The 22,919-nt window shown below is 41.3% G+C and overlaps 1 protein-coding gene across 8 annotated transcripts in view; it reads right to left on the reverse strand.

The window, feature by feature from the left end:
- abca2 (ATP-binding cassette, sub-family A (ABC1), member 2) overlaps positions 1-22,919 on the reverse strand; it is a 280,330-nt gene that overhangs the window by 91,547 nt on the left and 165,864 nt on the right. For 7 of the 8 annotated variants that reach the window (XM_039804281.1, XM_039804279.1, XM_039804284.1 and 4 more), the window contains 5 exons: positions 17,466-17,639; positions 14,059-14,255; positions 13,382-13,508; positions 12,885-13,169; positions 1,331-1,552 (listed from right to left, as the gene is read on the reverse strand). In XM_039804281.1, coding sequence (XP_039660215.1) covers positions 1,331-1,552; positions 12,885-13,169; positions 13,382-13,508; positions 14,059-14,255; positions 17,466-17,639 — 1,005 coding nt within the window. The remainder of the gene's footprint in view (positions 1-1,330; positions 1,553-12,884; positions 13,170-13,381; positions 13,509-14,058; positions 14,256-17,465; positions 17,640-22,919) is intronic. The other variant, XM_039804283.1, reaches the window with a different exon arrangement.

Genomic DNA, 22,919 nt, shown 5'->3' on the forward strand with positions numbered 1-22,919 from the left:
AGTCTACGACAACTAGCTATAGCCTGGCTAGCTTGCTGTGTATTTATTGTTTACTGAATACAGATCCTATTTACAGTCATTTCATGATTTGGCTCTGACAACTCACAGTGTTTTTGTGTTTTATTTTACAACCATAACAATATTCACCACTGCTGTACCGCTTGTAACACTTCCATTTGCAAGTAACAAATTCTCTCTTCTGTCTTCACAGGCAAATGAAGGACGAAGCGGCCAGCAGCTGTAACGTTAAAAGATCAGACACAAGCGAACTGCAAAGCCTACACAATTAATCACTAAATTTTTTAAATATCACGTGTGTTTATTTAACCTTTATACTTATAAGATGTTCATCAATTAGTCATTTTTGTTGTACGGTGTTCACATTACCTTCTAATATGATCTAACAGTGGGAATGTGTACACATTACCTTCTAATAAGATAATAAGGGGAATTAGCCTGATATCCTACTTAATTTCACAGTACAGTTCTGTTCTTATCGGTTGCTAATTAACCATTAATAAGGATGTGACTAGGAAATAAAGATGGTTATGTCCTGCAGCTTCTACAGCCTATATTGGTCAGATGGTAACATTACATGTTCTAATGTCTTAACTAGGGAAGTAGAGCGTCGATAAAGGATGTATTAATATAGCGTATATATATCATACAGTATGTACCACCTACAAACACCATGGGACTCAGGAGCGCCTCCAGGCACGAGTCACTTAAGTTGCAGCAGATGTGACGACGTGGTTTGACATTACCAGTACTTTTTTTCTAATAAGCACCGGTATTTGGTTTCTAAATAGAGTGTAATTTTGAATAATATATTGTCTAGATATAGTATATTTAGATTTTAATATATGCGTTTCTAGTTACAGCTAAATTTAGATGTATGGTTTCTTATTTGCATATAACTGTTTGTTTTCTGTCTAATAAAGAAATATTTTTCAAAGTACGGTTTATTATATCTTATTAATGTACAAATTACAGGATAATTTAGGCGTTTGGCCTTTAATTAGGGTATAATCTGTATATTCGTTTTATGTCTAAGAAGAACAACATTATTTATAGTTATGGTCTAATTTTCTACAAAGTTCGGCTTATTACGTCTTTTTAATGTACCGGAAAATAAAACCAAAGACTTTGTGTCAGTTTGTCCCAGCAGTGCCAGTACCGCTGCAGACAGTCAGCTGCAGACGCAGTTAATTTATACTGTAGGCACAGTCAACCACTTCACTACTCCTCCTGGTAGGACAGAGAAGCAGGATAAAAACCTACTCAAAACTACTACTACACTTACTACTTAAAAATATACGTAAAATCTCACCAATCTCAGGCACAGATAAGGCCACAGTCATGGCCACACAGACGAAGAAGGCAGGCAGGAGGATCTGAGAGAAGAGGCCCTTAGTGTTCCTCTTGGCACAGTGGAACCTCTTGATGATGAGGCCATGAAACTGACCTAGCTTTAACCACCAACCCTCCAACTTGAAGCTGCCCTGCCCTTCCAGTACCTCTGGCTCTGGGGACGAGGGGTTCTCTGCATCCACTGGAGGTGAAGGAGACATCAGAAGAAAAAAAACAAAATGGAAAAATAAATGAAATGAGTTTAAACGAATAGCAGTTAAAATGAATGTTGCACATTTTGCAGAACAATGCATACAATATTTCGCTCATTACTATGCTTTATTTATTCAGGAAGTCTGATTGAGAACAAGATCTCTTTTACAAGAGAGACCTGAGAACAAATAACACAACACTGCAACAAGACAATTCAATCATGAAAAGCAGTCATCACATACAGGCACATAAATATGTTATACTGACAGCTAGTGTTTAAACTACTTACTGCAGTACAAATTCAAAATACTGGAGAGAGTCGTCTCCCCCGCCCCCTCCTCCCCAGACTCGAAGTTCACGGAGGTTGCCAGGTTGAGACCGCAACATCCGCAACAATGTTGCTAGACGCTTGTCTCACATAGCCAGACATTACTCCACAGCACAGCGGGGTAGCTAACGTTAGATGCTGGCTATATTGACAATCATATAAGCCTGTGCTCACGTGGAGCTCTGTACCCAACTATGGCTGCTGAACAGGCTACACGTGGTAAACAGCTGTGGCCCGCTTGCTTAATCCTCCGGTAACGTTAGCAGTTATCAGGGTTAGCATGGTGGCGTTAGCCAGGACCAGTCGGGTTCACTTTACTGGCTGTGTCTCAATTGTTTTTGCGAGTAACCAACTTGGTACTCTAGCTATATAATTCAATGTGAGTACACAAATGTTGAAATTACATAAAATGCCTGTCCCTGGTAGCTGTGATATATTAGCCTGAAGCTAATGCTTACCTGTTCAGGAGGAAATTAGCCAACTCAGTGTGCTTTTGGGCTCTAAGCTATCTCCATCTTTCAAATACAGCTCCAATATTTACCCGGGGTTTGTAACGTCTCTGGTCACACAACTGTTGGAAACATGCTGTTTTTTTCAGGTCGGTTAGAATCTATCTCTGTTAATCGTTTGTTTGCTGCTTTCATGGCTGTACTAACGTTACAGCTGTAGCGCGCTGGGTTTACGTTTTTACAGGTATATGTGGCAAACTGGCCTGGCTGTCAAACTGGGCAGATGATAACAACACACAGGCCAAAACACAAACAGAAATTCCGTCATGGAATGGAAATTACTGGGAAATACTGGCATTAGCATTGTTGTCAGAAAAGATAGTATTTCAACTTAGCATGTTTGCTTGATATCTGATGATGCATTGGGGTCATTTGTGCATTAATTACAGTAAATATATTTAGCATTGTTGTTGGACCTTTAAGAAGCATATGTACGCCAGCAGAGAAATGGCTGTAAAGGGCCAAGATGGTCGTGCTGCTGTGACCGAAGCAGAAAGGCAACAGGCTAATGACATGAAGCTGGTGGACATTGGTAAAATATTTGCAGCACTGGAGAAGATTTCGGCCAATCTGGAGAGTCTGAAGGAAATTCGCCCCTCCATCGGTTAGATGGAGACAAAACTCTCCACCTTAACCACCAGAATGCATGCAGTCGAGAATCACATGGAAAATATTGAGGCTGCTGGGGAAGGAAAGACAGAAAAAAATCAGCGGCTAGCAAGAGAGAGGTGAAATGCAAAAAAAAAAAAAGAAATTAAGATTTCCGTTTTGTCATCATTCACGAGGGCAAAAAAGCAGGAGATGCAGTCAAGTTTTTGATGGAGCTGATTTGGGAGTTGCTGGAGATTGAGGGAGAAATTGAGGTGGAACCGCCGGCCAGCAGCCTAGGGCAGGAGACAAACCCAGAACCATTCTAGTGAGATTTCTAAGATCATCGGACAGGGACCTGGTGTCGCAGGCGGAAAGAAGCAAGGGTAAACTGACTTGGCAGAATAATAACATAATGCTTTTCCCAGATTACTCCAAAGCCACACAGATGAAGCATTCAAGAAATTCAAGGAGTGTAAGAAAAAGCTTCACGAGCAAGAGGTGACATTCAAAATCCTGTATCCTTCCAAAAACAGACGCCAAGGATAGAGTTAAGACATTTGAAAGGCGATGGCATTCATAGACTCTATGGAGTGATTTGCTGGCGAGGGAGTTATAATGGTGTGCAGCATCGGGTCAACGTGGGATTTGCTATTATGTGCTGCTTGCTGCCTCTGTTTACTTATTTTCGTCTTTCTCCTGGAGCGAACTGGCGCTAATATAAAACACTGGCTAGAATTTCCAGTGCACTGGAGATGGATCATGTGGAGCAAGAACGGATCATGGATCGGAGAGCCGAACTTTAAAGAGAGATGGACTGTGCATTGTTCAGGTTGAGGTGCACATACGTAAACTGTTCTGTGAGTAGTTGGGAGTTAGTTGTGTTAGTTTAGTCATCACCACTATGTATTTCTTATGTCCTCAGAAGATGACTTTGATATTTTAATATACAGTTATGTCCTAACTTAAGCTCTATACGTTTCTCCACTTGGAATGTTAATGGGCTGGGGAATCCCAAGAAGAAGAAGAAGGTTATGTCCAGTCTTCAAAGAGACAAACATGGAGAAAGGAATGGAGTAGACGCGCTCTCCCGCACTGACCTGAAAAAACATAACTTTTTATAACCCAAATTCGACCCAACTCTTTATTAATAGTGAGTAATATCTTTTACACCCTTCATGGCTTCCGGAACCAGGCTGGCTAAGGAAAAACAAGACCACCAAAGAGACGACTCGTCTGCCGCTGCTAGCCAGTTTAGCATACCTGCCCTGGCTAGCTTACTGGAGGAGCACCGCCAGTCCATATCGGCAGGGTTGTTTGCTGAGCTCAGGTCAGCGTTTACCTCTCTTGAAGCTAAACTAGACACAGTACAGGCCACAGTGACTGACTTTGGTGAACGAATTGCGAGTTCAGAGAACAATGCCAATTTAACCGAAGGGCGCATTCTGGCCTTTGAAGTATCATGCTCCACTTTATCACCGGCTTGTGCTAAGCTCAAAACCAAGAACGATTTGGAGGGACGAAGCCGTCATAACAACGTCAGGATTGTCGGCCTGCCAGAGTCCATAGAATGTCCACGACCCACAACCTTTTTTTCTAAAGGCCTGATGGAGATATTTGGGGACCAACCAAACCCCACTAGAGCTAGAACGAGCCCACCGCTCCCTAGCTGCTAAGCCGCGGCAGGGAGACAGGCCCAGGCCTGTGATCATTTGCTTTCACCGGCACCAGACCAAAGAGCTGGTAATCGGGGAGGCCCGCAAACAGAGGAACGACCTGAAGTACTGTGACTCACCGGTCCACATCTACGAGAATTACTGCCCCAATTACTGGCCTACCGCGATGTCATGGCTAAGCTGTACAACCTGGGCCTCCGACCAGCTCGGCTTTACCCTGCAAAGCTTCAAATCACCAAGAAAGATGGCAACAAGAAATGTTTCTCCTCAGTCGAAGAAGCCACTGCCTTCGTGAGGTCCATGCCCGCCCCATGATGCTGCTTTTCTGCCCCAACTCTGCAGTCGGCGTATGGGCTAATCTACTAGCGGCTAATGCTAACACTGTTTACCGGTACGGTAGGGGTGGTACGGTTCATGAAAAAACATCCGAACCGTACGGTTCGCTTGTCTCGGTTCGGAACGTGTGTGCGTAGCGCGGTTCGTCAATACACTTCTAATGACGAGCCGGATGAGCGTGACAAACGCAACACATGGCAGATGATTGGACGAACGCGTCACGTGGGGCTCGCTGCTCCCGAATTTCAAAACCGACTCTAATGGCATCTCGTTGTGAATGCGATCTCATATTTTACGCAAATAGTTCACCGAAACGTGTTTCTGAAAACATTTTAAGCGAGAAATAGGCCATGCAGTTGCTGCATTTGTCTTCATTTCAGATCGACAAAGGTCAGTTTAAAAGATTTTCGTCAGATTTTGAGAAGTGGCGAGCCGACCGCTCCTCAACGGTGGTGTGTGGAGTGCTGCAGGTCACGTCACCTGTATTTTTGTGAGAGCTACACTGAAGTTGTTAGTTTGATAAATGCAAGTTATTTCAATTGTTATTCTGTAATATTTCAACCTTAATGTGCTAAAAAGGGCACATATGTTCCTGTAAATTGCGATACACAAAAAAATGTTTGCCAAATAAATGAAAAGCTTGTTGAAATCATCAATGTCTTCCCTCTTGCTGTATCAAAATCTCACCTAGCTTTCCTCAGAGATGGTGTGCAATAATAATGTGCTTAAAGTCAAATTCCGTTTGTGCATGATTACAAGATAGAACTATGTTTTAATACTGTATCCTACATTGTGGATAATTAAGCTATATATCATATGCTGAAGTATATTTCTGGAGTGTTAAAGATTAAAGAAAAAATAACAAGAACCGTACAGAACCGAAAACCGTGACCCTAAAACCGTGATACGAACCGAACCGTGGGTTTTGTGAACCGTACCACCCCTACGGTACGGGCTTTGGGATGACTCACCCAGCCGGTAAGAGTGTCTCGACACGATAATATTTAACACACAGTGACTGTGAACTCTTACTAGTGTCGCATGACGCTTTTTGAACACTGACTCTTTTGGTTTTGTAAAACTACGTCTGGGCTTGTTGAACCGATGTTGTATATGTATTATGTTTGTTTTGGTTGGTTTGTTTTGGACCCTTGACCACGCTTTCAATTTTTATTAGGGGTATTATCAGTTAAACGTTTAATCCAAAGATGCCTGTTTCGTCGCAGTGGGAGTTTTTGATGAATGTTTTTTTTCATGTTACATGAAGAAGCAGCTTCTCTACTTACATCTTTGGTTTCTATTCCTGGGGCATATTGCCCCCTACTGCTCTAAAGTTGTGGAGTAATGGGAAAACTTGCACTGCTCTCTCTTTTTCTAAAATACTCTGGGGGAAATTTTCCATAGTGTCTGTTGTATTGCAACGTTTATGCTCCGTTTGGTTTTAGACCTTACAACATGGGAGGCACTTAAACTTTTCTCTGTTATTGCCTGACTGTCTGTGCTTTAAGGGTTACATTTTGTCCAGCGGGAGTTGTGAAGTCATGAGGATCAGTGAGTATAAAGAAACTGGAAGCTATATAGGGGATTTAAATGTGTTAATAGGGTTTTTCGTTGTTGTTTTTTAGTTTTTTTTCTCTTTATGCCCCCCCCCAAAAAAAAGGCATCGTCACTGTACATCTCCACTTAACAAAGGGTGAGTAATGCATAACACAAGTACACCTCAAAACCAAGGCTGCATGTTTGTGTCGTGGAATGTTAGGGGAGTCAATGGAACAATTAAGAGGGGCAAAGTGATTTCACATCTCAGAGGGGATATTTATTTCCTTCAGGAAACTCACCTCAAGACCTCAGAGATTTCACGTATTAAAAGACCTTGGATGAGTCATGTATTTCATTCAAAGTTTTCCACAAGGGCAAGAGGGGTGGCCATTATTACCAGTAAAAATATAACATTTGAACCATTGAAATCTATTGAAGACCCTAATGGGCGTTTTGTGGCTGTATCAGGCAGGCTGTTCGACATCCCAGTTATTTTAGTTAGTGCCTACGCCCCTGTATGGGATGATGACAAATTTATCACCCAACTTTTCTCCTCCCTTCCTGATATAGACATAGTCATTATCCGATTATAGGTGGCGATTTCAACCTTATTCAGGATCCTATTCTAGATAGGTCCTCCTCTAGACCCCTCACTTTGTCCAACTCTGCTACCACATTGAAATCTTTTATAAACCAGCTTGGCCTAAGTAATCCTTGGAGGTCTTTTAATCCTTCCACCAAAGCTTTTTCGTTTTTTCTCCCATGTTCATCGTACATACTCAAGAATTGACTTTTTTCTCGTTGATAATAGCATTGGGTCTCGTTGATAATAGAATTGGGTCAACTCAAGTGAGTATCACAGTATAGTGATCTCAGACTATGCTCCTACAACGGTTGTCATAAATTTACCAAACCACAGCCCTCCGCATATACAATGGAAACTTTCCAACTTTTTATTGAATAATCCACATTTTAAAGGGGTGATAGAATGATTATATAGGGTATTTCACACTGTTCCTTATGGTCTCCTAATGGGGTATGTAACATTGGTTGGGCTGAAAATGGCCTGGTTGATATTTTATTGGCCATTATGCATCCCTGTGTTTTGGCCCTATTTGTAAGAAGAGCTTTTCTTCCAAATATGGTATGGTCATGAATATTTAGATGAGCTGCGCGCTGATTGGTTGAGCGACTTGCCATACGCACATATTAGAGACGCACGCTGATTGGTTGAGCAAATCCCCAATAAACATACATTAGAGAAGCGACAGAATCTCATATTCCAGACACTGCAATGTTTCATTACCAAATTCACTTCTGAGACTTCAAAATCAACTACATAAAGCTGAAATATGGACCGTTTTACAAAATTTTATGGCTAATTGCAAATTTGGTAAGACGTGTCGGAGTTTAGGAGCTCCACACAGTCAGACGAGAAAGCGGCAGCCTGCTGGGCTCCATACCCAGGGCAAAGTCACCCTTTGTGGATACTGAACTACGGGGCTCCGCGGCCAGCTGCCGGCATAACTATAATATATTTACGGTTTGAATTTCGTCACGCCACTTTGATTTTAAGGCATTTTTATGAACGTGAGGCGTCTTTGTAGGACGAGCAGCTGCTTGCAATATGTCCCATTCATTACAATGGGGAAATACCGCAGCTAGCTAGCTACACTGTCGCCATAACTAAATTATATTTACAGTTTGAATTTCGTCACGCCACTTATATAACATCATTCCCCAATGTCTTATAAAGCTAACCGTTGTGTCCGATTTGATTTTAAGGCATTTTTATGAACGCGAGGCGTCTTTGTAGGACCAGCAGCTGCTTGCTATATGTCCCATTCATTACAATGGGGAAATACCGCAGATAGCTAGCTACACTGTCGCCATAACTAAATTATATTTACAGTTTGAATTTCGTCACGCCACTTATATAACATCATTCCCCAATGTCTTATAAAGCTAACCGTTGTGTCCGATTTGATTTTAAGGCATTTTTATGAACGCGAGGCGTCTTTGTAGGACCAGCATCTGCTTGCTATATGTCCCATTCATTACAATGGGGAAATACCGCAGCTAGCTAGCTACACTGTCGCCATAACTAAATTATATTTACAGTTTGAATTTCGTCACGCCACTTAACATCATTCCCCAATGTCTTATAAAGCTAACCGTTGTGTCCGATTTGATTTTAAGGCATTTTTATGAACGCGAGGCATCTTTGTAGGACCAGCAGCTGCTTGCTATATGTCCCATTCATTACAATGGGGAAACACCGCAGCTAGCTAGCTACACTGTCGCCATAACTAAATTATATTTACAGTTTGAATTTCGTCCACGTCCACTTATATTACATCATTCCCCAATGTCTTATAAAGCTAACCGTTGTGTCCGATTTGATTTTAAGGCATTTTTATGAACGTGGCGTCTTTGTAGGACCAGCAGCTGCTTGCTATATGTCCCATTCATTACAATGGGGAAATACCGCGCTGCTAGCTACACTGTCGCCATAACTAAATTATATTTACAGTTTGAATTTCGTCCACGCCACTTATATAACATCATTCCCCAATGTCTTATAAAGCTAACCGTTGTGTCCGATTTGATTTTAAGGCATTTTTATGAACGCGAGCGTCTTTGTAGGACCAGCAGCTGCTTGCTATATGTCCCATTCATTACAATGGGGAAATACCGCGACTAGCTAGCTACACTGTCGCCATAACTAAATTATATTTACAGTTTGAATTTCGTCCGCCACTTTTATAACATCATTCCCCAATGTCTTATAAAGCTAACCGTTGTGTCCGATTTGATTTTAAGGCATTTTTATGAACGCGAGGCGTCTTTGTAGGACCAGCAGCTGCTTGCTACATGTCCCATTCATTACAATGGGGAAATACCGCAGCTAGCTAGCTACACTGTCGCCATAACTAAATTATATTTACAGTTAGAATTTCGTCACGCCACTTATATTACATCATTCCCCAATGTCTTATAAAGCTAACCGTTGTGTCCGATTGGATTTTAAGGCATTTTTATGAACGCGAGGCGTCTTTGTAGGACCAGCAGCTGCTTGCTATATGTCCCATTCATTACAATGGGGAAACACCGCAGCTAGCTAGCTACACTGTCGCCATAACTAAATTATATTTACAGTTTGAATTTCGTCACGCCACTTATATTACATCATTCCCCAATGTCTTATAAAGCTAACCGTTGTGTCCGATTTGATTTTAAGGGCATTTTTATGAACGCGAGGCGTCTTTGTAGGACCAGCAGCTGCTTGCTATATGTCCCATTCATTACAATGGGGAAACACCGCAGCTAGCTAGCTACACTGTCGCCATAACTAAATTATATTTACAGTTTGAATTTCGTCACGTCACTTATATTACATCATTCCCCAATGTCTTATAAAGCTAACCGTTGTGTCCGATTTGATTTTAAGGCATTTTTATGAACGTGAGGCGTCTTTGTAGGACCAGCAGCTGCTTGCTATATGTCCCATTCATTACAATGGGGAAATACCGCAGCTAGCTAGCTACACTGTCGCCATAACTAAATTATATTTACAGTTTGAATTTCGTCACGCCACTTATATAACATCATTCCCCAATGTCTTATAAAGCTAACCGTTGTGTCCGATTTGATTTTAAGGCATTTTTATGAACGCAGCGTTTTTGTAGGACCAGCCGCTGCTTGCTATATGTCCCATTCATTACAATGGGGAAATACCGCGCGACTTAGCTACACTATCGCCATAACTAAATTATATTTACAGTTTGAATTTCGTCCACGCCACTTATATAACATCATTCCCCGGTCTTATAAAGCTAACCGTTGTGTCCGATTTGATTTTTAAGGCATTTTTATGAACGCGAGGCATCTTTGTAGGACCAGCAGCTGCTTGCTATATGTCCCATTCATTACAATGGGGAAATACCGCGGGCTAGCTTGCACACTGTCGCCATAACTAAATTATATTTACAGTTTGAATTTCGTCACGCCGACATATATAACATCATTCTCCCCAATGTCTTATAAAGCTAACCGTTGTGTCCGATTTGATTTTAAGGCATTTTTATGAACGCTGTAGCGTCTTTGTAGGACCAGCAGCTGCTTGCTTTATGTCCCATTCATTACAATGGGGAAATACCGCAGCTAGCTAGCTACACTGTCGCCATAACTAAATTATATTTACAGTTTGAATTTCGTCCGCCACTTATATTACATCATTCCCCAATGTCTTATAAAGCTAACCGTTGTGTCCGATTTGATTTTAAGGGCATTTTTATGAACGATGAGGGCGTCTTTGTAGGACCAGCAGCTGCTTGCTATATGTCCCATTCATTACAATGGGGAAACACCGCAGCTAGCTAGCTACACCGTCGCCATAACTAAATTATATTTACAGTTTGAATTTCGTCACGTCACTTATATTACATCATTCCCCAATGTCTTATAAAGCTAACCGTTGTGTCCGATTTGATTTTAAGGCATTTTTATGAACGTGAGGTCGTCTTTTGTGACCAGCAGCTGCTTGCTATATGTCCCATTCATTACAATGGGGAAATACCGCAGCTAGCTAGCTACATTGTCGCCATAACTAAATTATATTTACAGTTTGAATTTCGCACGCCACTTATATAACATCATTCCCCAATGTCTTATAAAGCTAACCGTTGTGTCCGATTTGATTTTTAAGGCATTTTTATGAACGCGGTGGCGTCTTTGTAGGACCAGCAGCTGCTTGCTATATGTCCCATTCATTACAATGGGGAAATACCGCAGCTAGCTAGCTACATTCGCGCCATAACTAAATTATATTTACAGTTTGAATTTCGTCACGCCACTTTTATAACATCATTCCCCAATGTCTTATAAAGCTAACCGTTGTGTCCGATTTGATTTTAAGGCATTTTTATGAACGCGAGGCGTCTTTGTAGGACCAGCAGCTGCTTGCTATATGTCCCATTCATTACAATGGGGAAATACCGCAGCTAGCTAGCTACACTGTCGCCATAACTAAATTATATTTACAGTTTGAATTTCGTCACGCCACTTATATTACATCATTCCCCAATGTCTTATAAAGCTAACCGTTGTGTCCGATTGGATTTTAAGGCATTTTTATGAACGCGAGGCGTCTTTGTAGGACCAGCAGCTGCTTGCTATATGTCCCATTCATTACAATGGGGAAATATCGCAGCTTGCTCACTTTCGCATAACTAAAGTATATTTACAGTTTGAATTTCGTCACGGCATGAATATTACAGGTTCCTCAAGGTCTTACAAAGCTTAGCTAACACTTGTCCGATTTCGGATTTCAATTCAATGTATTTTTGTGAATGTCAGAGTTAGGAGGAGGCTAGCTAGCTCTCATTGATGGACTCCATCTCACCGCGGCTCTAACAATGAGACTCGCAGCCAAAAAGGCTTTATTTCCCCGATTGTTTGTTTAAATAACTCAACACACATACCCATTATAAGATTTACTGGAACCTGCGGGCTGCGGTAAAAGATTGCGGGCGTAACAAGCTCGCTGACACTGCGGCCAGGGCGGCGATGTAGAAACCCAGGCAGCACCAACACCGGCACTAAACTCCGACACACAGTCGGAGAAAATTTGCAATTAGCCATCCTTTTTCGTAAAGCGGCCCACATTTGAGCTTTATATGGTTGATTTCTCGCATAAAAAAGTTTCAGAAGTGAATTTTGTAATGGAATAGCAGAGATCTGCGTGACCTAGCTAGATTCAGAAGACTACCTGATCTCAGGTCAATTGTGTAGCCTATGTAAATGTTGGGGCGTGACTGTTCTCTTAAGGTTCCGGATTTTGAGATGCTTGCGTAAGCAACTCAGCTTTGTTGGGATTCTCCCGTTTTCAGCGGCAGTTTCAAAATATGAGATTTTCATAGTAAAGGGGTGTCAGTGGGACTTTGAGCTTCTATGTATGTCCTATTTACCCACCGAACTGTCGTTATTCAACTATGACAGGGTAAAATCGGTTTTGCATTCTATCACCCCTTTAAAAAATTCTTCCAGGAGGAAACAGCCTTTTCTTTCAGACAAACGATACCCCAAACATCCCGAGAAGCACTCTATGAGAGGCGCATAAAGCATATCTGAGGGTCAGGCAATCTCGTTTGCCTCCCGGAAGAAAAAGGCAGACACGGATCTCGAATCAACTATTGCAAACTAATACACGTAATTCTTGCATAAGTTCCAATTTGAGCAGTAAAAGCAAAAACATGAGTGTGATGTATAAACCAACATCTTTTGGTTGGAGCTGTCATGAGGCTTAGTGCCAGACACAGCACATCTGTTATCTTGTTGTCTTACCCCTCATGCTGGCTGAGTCAGACTCTTGGCCATTGTCAAAGAGTGGACAATAATCTCCATAGAAGTCGGCGTAGAGTCCCCCTTCATCCCCTCTCACTGAGCCGATGGACGAGGAAGATTTCAGGGAGGACTGACTCTGACTAAGCCTGGAGCACATCAGCAGATTACTCAGCTCCACTTCCGGCTTCTCACTCTCTACTGAAGGTCCACTCTGTGGCACCCCCAGGTCTCCTGAAGCCACTGAGGATTTCCCCAGTGAGCTGCCCCCTGGGGAAACCTTCATGTCTGCCAAGAGATAGAGAGTGAACAAATTATAAACACAGCCTTGAGCCAAAGAATGAACAAAAAACAAAATCTAATGTCAGAGCTTTAATTCAGACAGTACACATTTTGCAGAAATCTATTATTGTTGAGAAATCATTACTAATTTATGAAAACTAAAAATGTTGTGGAGGTGTTGAGCTATCTGAGGACACAGGGGAGAAACTTGGTCTCACCCGCATCAGAATCACTGTTCTCCAGTGACTGGTCCTCCTCAGACACTTTGAGAAAAACCTCCTCTAGGGTAGTGTCCATCACTCCGAAGCTGGTAAGGGCCAGGCTGTCCAAGCTCTCCTCTAAAGCCTGGAAGCACACAGAATAGAAGACAATGTGGAATTAGTAGTTAATTTATTATTAGTGAATAAAATAATTTGCCAACTAATTTGGTCAGGGCTTAAGATGCTGCCTACAGGACAGATGACACACTGAACCAGTTCTTTGCACGCTTTGAAACACAGAACAACAGGGGAGCCAAAGGAGGAGCCAGCACGATCCAGTGAAATCCACTCTGTGGGTTTGAACAATGATTGCCTTTACAGCACGAGTTTGCACTAACTGACCCACAGCTGGCTGAGTGAGGCTTAAGCATTTTTTTTTTTATGACAGCCTTTCCTAAGGGATTACATTACCAGACATTTTGACATGAGTTAACTCAGGTTGGTAAGATATGTATGACATGGTTTAGGTAAATCTTCAATATGCCCAACCATACTCTAGAATGCTGGATTAAGTGAATGTGCCAGTTTGATAATGTTTTTATAATACCTCTGCTTGAAATATTCTTCTTATTACTGTTTATTAAATAACAGAAGACCATAAACAAGACAAAAGGTTTTTGGGTGTGTCTGTGTACCTGGAACAGCCTCTCGAAGCAGCCCTTCTTGACGGCCTCGGAGGGCAGGACGTAGGACAGCTCAGTGTTAGAATCGGACACCAGCAGACAGGACGCCACAAACTGGCAAATAAACTGGGTGACGCGAGCTTCTGAGCAAGGTGACAGAGAGGAGGATAGAGACAGAGACGAAGGAGGCTGCAGCTGGCTACCCTGTCCTGAAGGATGAAAGGAGCCGCACAACATGATGGATGGATGGATGGATGGATGGATGGATGGAACAGTGGAGGACAGGATGGTTCAAGGGAAATAGATAAGAGTGACACAGGTAAGGAAAAGACAAAGAAAACAGTGCTGTCAGTAAAAAAACACAAAGAACAGATGAATTTAGGAGAGACTTGAAAGAGAATAGGAGGTGAGGTGCACAATGTTAGTAACAAGATGAGACAGGTTATATATTACATACATATTATTTCATACAACAATTTAACTTAAGTCACATAAAGCTTAAGGGCCCTATCTTGCACTCAGCGCAATTGCCTTTGTACACCGACACATGTATCATTCCTATTTTGCACCCGACGCACAGCAGACTTTTCCCTCTACAGACGCGCGTCGGTAAATTAAGGAATGTATTTGCGCTCCCGGGGGCGGTTCAGCGAAAAGAGGAGGCGTGTTCAGGCGCAAACGTTACGTGGTCCTATTTTGCAGTTTCAGAAAACAATTCCGCCACTGACCAGGAAAAACCTGGTCTAAAGTCAGTGGCGCATTATTCAGATGCTATTTTAGGGGCGCGTGCTTGGCCATAATGTAGTGTGTGCACAACGCGCATACACTTCTCTCATCTACAGCAGTTCCCATTTTTGAAAACCATACATAATTACAAAGAAAAATATTACTGAAAATGCGCTTCAGGTGTTTGGATAGGTCAGGAGGCACTTTACAGTACAGTCCTCAAAAAGTCGCAGCATTCTTTGTGGATTGTTGTGTTTTACACATTTCCATGAATCATGGATGTGTTGATGACATAAGTGAGGAAATATTAGAGGAATTAAGGAGACGTGATGTTGAACTACGGTGGGATTGGACACTCCGGCGGAATCTGGTGAATCTGGAGTAATACGCGATGCGCTCCTGGTGGAGCGGGTGGACTGAGATGGAGTGGGGGGAGGAGGAAGGGGCACAACAGGTGCAGGTGGTGCGTTTGGAGGCCCACGCTCCATGGCTGCAGCAATCCTCTCCAGACTTGAGGAGATGCGCCCGAGAAGCCGCAGCAACATCGCCACCCAGCCAAGACGGGCATTTATTACTTTGCCGCATCCCGGACAGCTCCCGCTGGCGTGCGCCAGGCAAATACGCCGTTATAATACCAATCCGCCATGGAACAAGCGCGGCTGCTCTTAAAGGGAATGAAAGATGACGCTCTGATTGGTTATTTTCATGTTACGCCCAAACCACACCTAGCTACTTCAGACCAACCCATTTAAGATTTGCGTCGGGCGCAAGACTCATTTATCCCGCCGTTATAATAGCAACAGCGCCAGAGATCCGCCCACAAAGCTACTTGCGTTTGGCGTTTCATACTTGCGTTTCAGATCGTTAAAATAGGGCCCTAAGTGTAACTTTACATTTTAGATGGTGTAACAAGAACATTCTGGACTGCCGATGGAAAATTTTACATGTAACAAGCAACACAGGTGTCACTAAAAACACCGACATGTTTACTTTTTTTTTAACCTGTCTTGTCCCGCAGCCTGGTATACAGTATGAGGAGCTGAATACCTTGTTGTGCCAAACAGATTTTACTTTAACAAGAGAGTTTTAATATACTCCTTTGTCTGTTTTATTATTTATTTAGTTATGTTATGATTTGTCACCCGGGCCGAACAGGGGGACAGAAATGTGGATGGGGGGCACAAACACCACACAAACAGACACCACAGAGAAGGGACCATACCTCAAGAGAACGGGGAGGGGGGCCTGGGGCGGAGAAAGACAAACAAACAAACAAACAAACAAACAACAACAAAAAAATGACAAAGACACAGCCAGCCGCAAAACAGCAATAAACAGCTGATATACGAAAACAACTGAGGGAAAATGAAAAGGAGGAACAGTCAAGCAAAATAAATAAACAACACCGCACAGCCATGAGAACTAGAATAACAATAGATTTAAATAAATAAATTAATGAAAAGCATAAAGAGTAGTTCTACCTGTTGATAACCATGGACAATCTAAACTTGTTTGTGTGTGTCTATGTGTGTGTCTGTGTGTATGTGTGTGTGTGTCTATGTGTGAGTGTATGTGTCTATATGTGAGTGTGTGTGTCTATGTGTGGGTGAATGTGTGTGTGTGCGTGTGTCTGTGTGTGTTCACATTCTTGACCTTATTACTTGTCCTGAAGAATCCATAGTACAAAGTGCTCGCTGACATTGTGTCTGAAAATGATTGATGCCTGATGATTGGGGTATATGACGCAGCCAGGCGACCAATGTCAATGTCTGTTCTAGATGGATTTTGAAATAAACCAATGCCTATTTTGCATGGTTCAGCAATGGTTTTATTTTGAAGAGGGACGTCACTTTAGAAAAAAGCATATACTGCTGGACTCAGTCGTGACCAAAAACAACATTTGGCGAGACCAATGGCCAAGTCCGAGTCTAAATACCAACGAGTCCAAGACAAGTCTGACACAATAGAAAAACGTCTCGAGTCCGACACAAGTACTACAGCCCTAATTCAACGTCATGATCTCATGGCAGCCAATATCAAAGCCAACCACTTATGAGAGTTAAATGTAATATTAACACATAAACTTTTCTTTAAGTTTGATAATTAATTAATGTTGTCTTAACAAAGACATTGGCAGGTTATGTTGTTATGTTATCTCTAAGCCTCTGCCAAAAACTCTAGCTCACTTGGTAGAGTACGTTCCCCGTGTAAGTTCAGTCCTTGCCAGCAGCCCGAAGTGAATCGGACCCGAGGCCCTTTGCTGCATGTTATCCTCCCTCTCTCTCCACCATTACTTGCTTTGCTCTGAGTTGATTCGCAGTTGAAATAGGTGACTTCCCTAATGTTCTAAAACCAGCCACTGGCGACTTGACAAGCTGAGTCACACTAGTAACTGGCTTTTGTCGAGCTGAGACGGGGCACTTCAGACTGGTGCAATTTTACCCTGCAATGTTGTTAAACGGTTTAATCTCGTCGCAAATCTTTGTTCTGAACTGGGCTTTATGCACACTCCTTCAAACAAAGTGTTACCTAGCTAAATATGTAGTGACGGGAATGACATCAGACAAAAAACAGCCTTGGGTTGGATAGGTCCAAGCACCCTATCATTGGCATTTCCTACTATCAATTTTGATGGTGGTGGAAACACTGAAAACAAGAGCAATTTAGATGTCATACAGAGAAACCGCACACACCTCTGCCTTCACTCTGCTTTTTGACAAGTGTCAGTTTGTATCCGTCTCCGTAGGTGCTCTTCAGGAAGAGCGGCGAGCCACAGCACTTGAGTTTCCCATGTGAGATGATAGCAATGCGATCTCCCAGAAGGTCTGCTTCATCCATATGGTGGGTGGACAGCAGAATTGTACGGCCTGGGGCAGAGTTAAAACACACATATAAAGCAGCTGGTTTTTGCTGCAATTATCAAACAAGAAATCAAAAACGAGAAGCAGGGCCGGGTTAAAAAAAGAAAAGAAAAACATAACTCGACATGTGTAGTTAAACGCACCTAAGAGGAGTAAATATGTGCATGAACATACATATGAATTATGAATAACAATGGATTTAAATTTTTTATGTATACCAATTTTTGTTATGTAAAAGGATTTAGGTATTTATTCATGCACTTCCCTCCTTTTCCTTAGTGTTTTTGGTAGACTGATCGATGAATGAATGAATGAACTAAGTTATTGTGTTTTAAGTTATTGTGTGTGTTAAGTTATTACAGACAAATCAACTCCTATTTTTCTTAGGTAAAAGTTTGGGAGTGTATGTATATATGTATATACTGTTTATGTATAGATGTATGTTTAGAAGTGAAGTTTAGAAGTTAACTTTTCTTTAGTTATGAGGGTTGCTTTTGTTATTTATTATTATTATTATTATTATTATTATTAGCACTGGGTGAAATGCACATACAAAATAAAATAAAAAAGGAATTGCAAGGATACGAAAATTGTACTGCATTGTAAGGTAATGGATTGCAAATTAAGTGAAGGAATTGCAATAAAAGTATTTAAAAAAGAAATCAAAAAAGGACAGGATCTAAACTATGATGTGAAAACATATATCAAGACTAATTGCTATTTTTTCACTTCATGCAAGGAATAAAAACAGACACTGAACAACTAGATGCGGGCTACAATTACCATATTTACAATTATGGTATGATTTCATCATACATTTTAAAATCCTTGCCTTCCCTTTTGAATCCATTTTGGTCATCCCCTACAATACTTGGAAGCACACCCTCTAGACTTTTCGGCAACATTTTAATGAAGATTTTCGTATCAGTGTTTATTAAATTTATAGGTCGCATATTCTCTATATGCTCTATACGCTCTTCTATTTAGTGTTAGTTTTCCTGGTTTTGGAAGTAGGATGATTAAGGCCTCTCTCATTAAGGCCGAGATGTAGCCATTGTTCTAGGATTCTAGATACATCTCATAAAGCGGAGTCGCCAATTTATCTTTATAAGTATTTATATAAGTCAATTGGGAAGCCATCTGGCCCTGCTGCTTTCCCAGCCTTCATTGCACCTATAGCTTCTAATATCTCAACCGTGCTTAATTGTTTATCCGGGCCTTTTTTACTTTCATCAGAGATTCGGGGAATATTGAGTTTGTTTAAAAATTCAGTCTGGACATCCGCATTAGTAATGTACTGGGATTTGTAGAGATTTTCCCAAAAAAAATGTAAAGGCTCTATTAATTTCCAGCGGGTCAACAATAGAATTTCCATTTGCATCCTCAATAAAATGTATTGACCTTTTGGTTTCCTGTCCGCTATGCAAGAAGTCTACCTGGCTTTTCTCCCTGATCATACATTTTTTGTTTAAGCCTCAATAAGTTCGCAGCAGCCTAATTGTATGTTATCTCATTATATTGAGTTCTAAGAAGAAGTAACTTTTGGAGATTTCATTTTCATTTTGTCCATCCTACAAGCTATTGTTTTCAAGCATTTTCATTTTGGATTCCAGATCTCAAATTATTTCCTGTGCTTCTTTTGTTTTCCTGCTTGCATAGCTTAAAATTTGATCTCTAATAAATGCCTATAAATTGTGGCCGTTGTCTGGGATGTGTTACACTTAAAGTAAATATCTATTTGTTTTCATACGAACTGCAGAAATGTGTTGTCCTGCATCCATTTTGTTTGAAATTTCCATTTAGGAGATTTGCGAATCAACTTTTGCTCCACATAGACCAGTGATACAGCTGCATGATCAGATATGACTGTACTGTTATAATGGGTGCCTCTGATATTAGAAATAAGTTTTGGGTAGACAGAATGCGGCCCTGTATGATTAAGAATCTACTGTTGGGATCCTCATTTACATCTTCAATCTGCAGTGGAATATTATTAATATAATTACACCTCTAGAGTTAGAAGAGTACAAAGAGAAGAGTACAAAGATGAGTTAGAAGAGTACAAAGATGATAGAATCTGTCCTAGCCAACTTTTTTTTTCTTTACAGTGGGTAACAATAGGAAAGCTGAAATAATCAAAATGGTAAAATCCCTTTTTTTATTTGCTCTGCATATTGGTGACCCTCCTATTTTAATTGTTTCATCACGTTTTGAGACTGCCATGGATACAACAGGAAGACATTAAGGTTTATGAATAAAGTTGGTACCATAATAAAGGAGAATCCCCTAACCTCAAACATGAACATGCCCAAATGGAACACACAGGCCACCCTAAACCCTTTCTTAAAACTCCTGTTCACGTCTCTCATTTTCAGGTTCATAATTATATTTAGAATAGGTTTACATGGTTTAATTTTCAATAAACACCATATTTGTGTTGTACTGCACATTGCACACATAGCTCTCTCTGTTTTAGCTACCGAGTGAGGCATCACACTTCTGTTCCATCTTTGTTGGGAGTCGCACATGCGCAGTACCTAGGTAAGCATTGCTAGCTAATCAGAAGCAGAGTATGAGGGCGTGCCATGCTAGCAGCTCGGCGAACATTATAACGTGTGTTACAAAGTGACACATATTCATCACGGAAGTAAAGGCTCAACTACAATAGAGCTGTTTGGAGCAGTTTGTGAACAGTGTTTTCTGTTGGATATGGTAAGTTCCTTTGGAGTGGACTTTGGGCTTTTTCACTTTGTAAACCTATTACATGCACAAAAAAAGATATATAGCACAATAAAGGAAAGGGAAAACGCCAAAAAGCATAATATGAGCACTTTAACATTACAACTTGTGTCATACAGACAATATAGCTTTATAGCCTTTTGTTACGGTCTTAAACTTGAACTAATGACAAATCTTTCATATTGCAGTATGGAACTTGATGGCACAAAAAGTAAGGAAATTTGTGTTTGGTAGATTATTTCTCTTTGGTAACAATGCATTTTGGCAATAAATCATATACCGTTGGAAAGCCTGTTTAGTTCCCTTTCAAATGGTGCCCCACCTGTAAGGAATATGCATTTGTGGGATGAGCAGCAGCGCTGAGTATGTGGGTTGCACCCATGAAAGATTTGCCAAATTTTCTCTGCCAATGCCAAACAGCTTATTCTGCCATTGACTCGTTTGGTGTTTGGTGGATTGGATGGTTGAAGTTTGAAGAAACAGGACATATTGGCAATTTAACAATTTATTAATTTCACAAACAGGAGCCTCAGTAGCGTGTGGAAGAACCATACACAGCCACAACAGCCTGGCACTTCCTCCTCATGCTCTGATAAACCCCGCCCTGTGGGGGCGAGCGTTGTCATCTTGGATGATAGAGTTCGGTCCCAGACTGTGGAGATATGGGATTGCCATTGGTTGCAGAATCTCATCTCTATATCTCTCTGCATTGAGACTGCCTCCAATGATGACAAGCCTCCTTTTTCCAGTGAGGGAGATGCCGTCCCACACCATCACACTGCCAGGCTGTTGTGGCTGTGTATGGTTCTTCCACACGCTACTGAGGCTCCTGTTTGTGAAATGAATAAATTGTTAAATTGCCAATATGTCTTGTTTCTTCAAACTTCAATCATCCAATCCACCAAACGAGTCAATGGCAGAATAAGTTTGGCATTGGCAGAGAAGATTTGGCAAATTGTTCATGGGCGCAACCCGCATACTCAGCGCTGCTGCTCATCCCACAAATGCATGTTCCTTACAAATGGGGCACCATTTGAAAGGGAACTAAACAGGCTTTCCAACGGTATAAGATTTATTGCTTTACATTACATTACATTACATTACGTAACCTAAAAAATGCAAATGACAGCCTTTATGTGTGAAGGCATTAACATTTTTTCATTAACAAACTTCTGCTGATAAGTCTGGGAGAAATCTTATTCTGCTGTTCTTGTACATCACCTCTTTCTTCGCCCTTGCGGCTCTAAGGATGTTTTCTCTGTCTTTGTAGTTTAGGCACTTCACAATAAATGTTCTCGGAGCCATGTCAGGCTTGTGGCCCTTTGTGATTCGGTGGGCCCTCTCCAGAATTGGGGGTGAAATTCCCAGAATGTCTACCATCCACTTCTCTATGTAAGAGCAGGAGTCTGAGCCCTTCTCCCTCTTAGGCACACCCAGTATGCGGACGTTATTGCGCCGGCTTCTGCCCTCCAGGTCCTCCGCTTTATCATTTAGGAATTTTGCCGTCCTTTCAAGTTTCTCCACAACTTTTTGCAGAGTGAGCCTGGGTCTGTCCGAGGTTTCTCCTCACCACCCGAGGTTTTTCCTCGCCACTGTCGCACTAAATGCTTGCTCATGGGAGAATTACTGGAATTGTTGGGTCTTTATAAATTATAGAGTGTGGTCTAGACCTACTCTGTAAAGTGTCTTGAGATAACTCTTGTTATGATTTGATACTATAAATAAAAATGAATTGGATTGAAATTGAGTGTCAATCTTGTCCTCCGCCTTGGATATGCGTTATTCAGCCTCAGCAATGCGGCCGCTGCATTCTCAAATGGCGGTTTGAAAATTTTTAATTTCTGTCAGTACACCATCCATCTCAGAGTGATAATCTTGTTTGAATGACTGTATAGCCTTCATGATGTCCATTGTGGAGGGGTTATCCATAATTTAAGTGCTGTTGGTACCTGACTCTGCATAGCGTGCACCTCTTTCTTCTTCTGAATTCGGTCCCGCCGGCTCGTTTTCTTCATTAGTGTGTCCTCCAGCTGTTTTATAATTGTCCTCAGATACTTTTCTCAGCATATTAACTTGTATTACAACTATTGTTTCAAGTTGTGATGTTTTTACACCTATGGGGATTATTTAAATAGTATTTAGCAACAGAGCACGAGAATCCACGTCTGCTCACCGTGCTGCTATCACCAGAAGTTTGCCAAGGAATCATTCGATGTGCAAAAGATCCTGTATTACTGGTGGATATGTTTTTTCTTTTAAAACCAGATACCTCAGATGAAGACAGCTTTTTCAGATAAATTCCAGATAACTGGATAAGACATTTTAAAGGGGTGATAGAATGATTATATAGGGTATTTTACACTGTTCCTTAAGGTCTCCTAATGGGGTATGTAACATTGGTTGGGCTGAAAATTGCCCGAATGATATTTTATTAGGCCCTTAACTACCCTGTGAATATGGCTCTATTTGGAACAAGAGCTTTTCTTCCAAATATGGTATGCTGATGAATATTCAGAATGAGCTACGCGCTGATTGGTTTGAGCAAAC

The sequence above is a fragment of the Perca fluviatilis genome, chromosome 6 (genome assembly GCF_010015445.1).
Source record: "Perca fluviatilis chromosome 6, GENO_Pfluv_1.0, whole genome shotgun sequence".
In the NCBI taxonomy this organism is placed as follows: domain Eukaryota; kingdom Metazoa; phylum Chordata; class Actinopteri; order Perciformes; family Percidae; genus Perca; species Perca fluviatilis.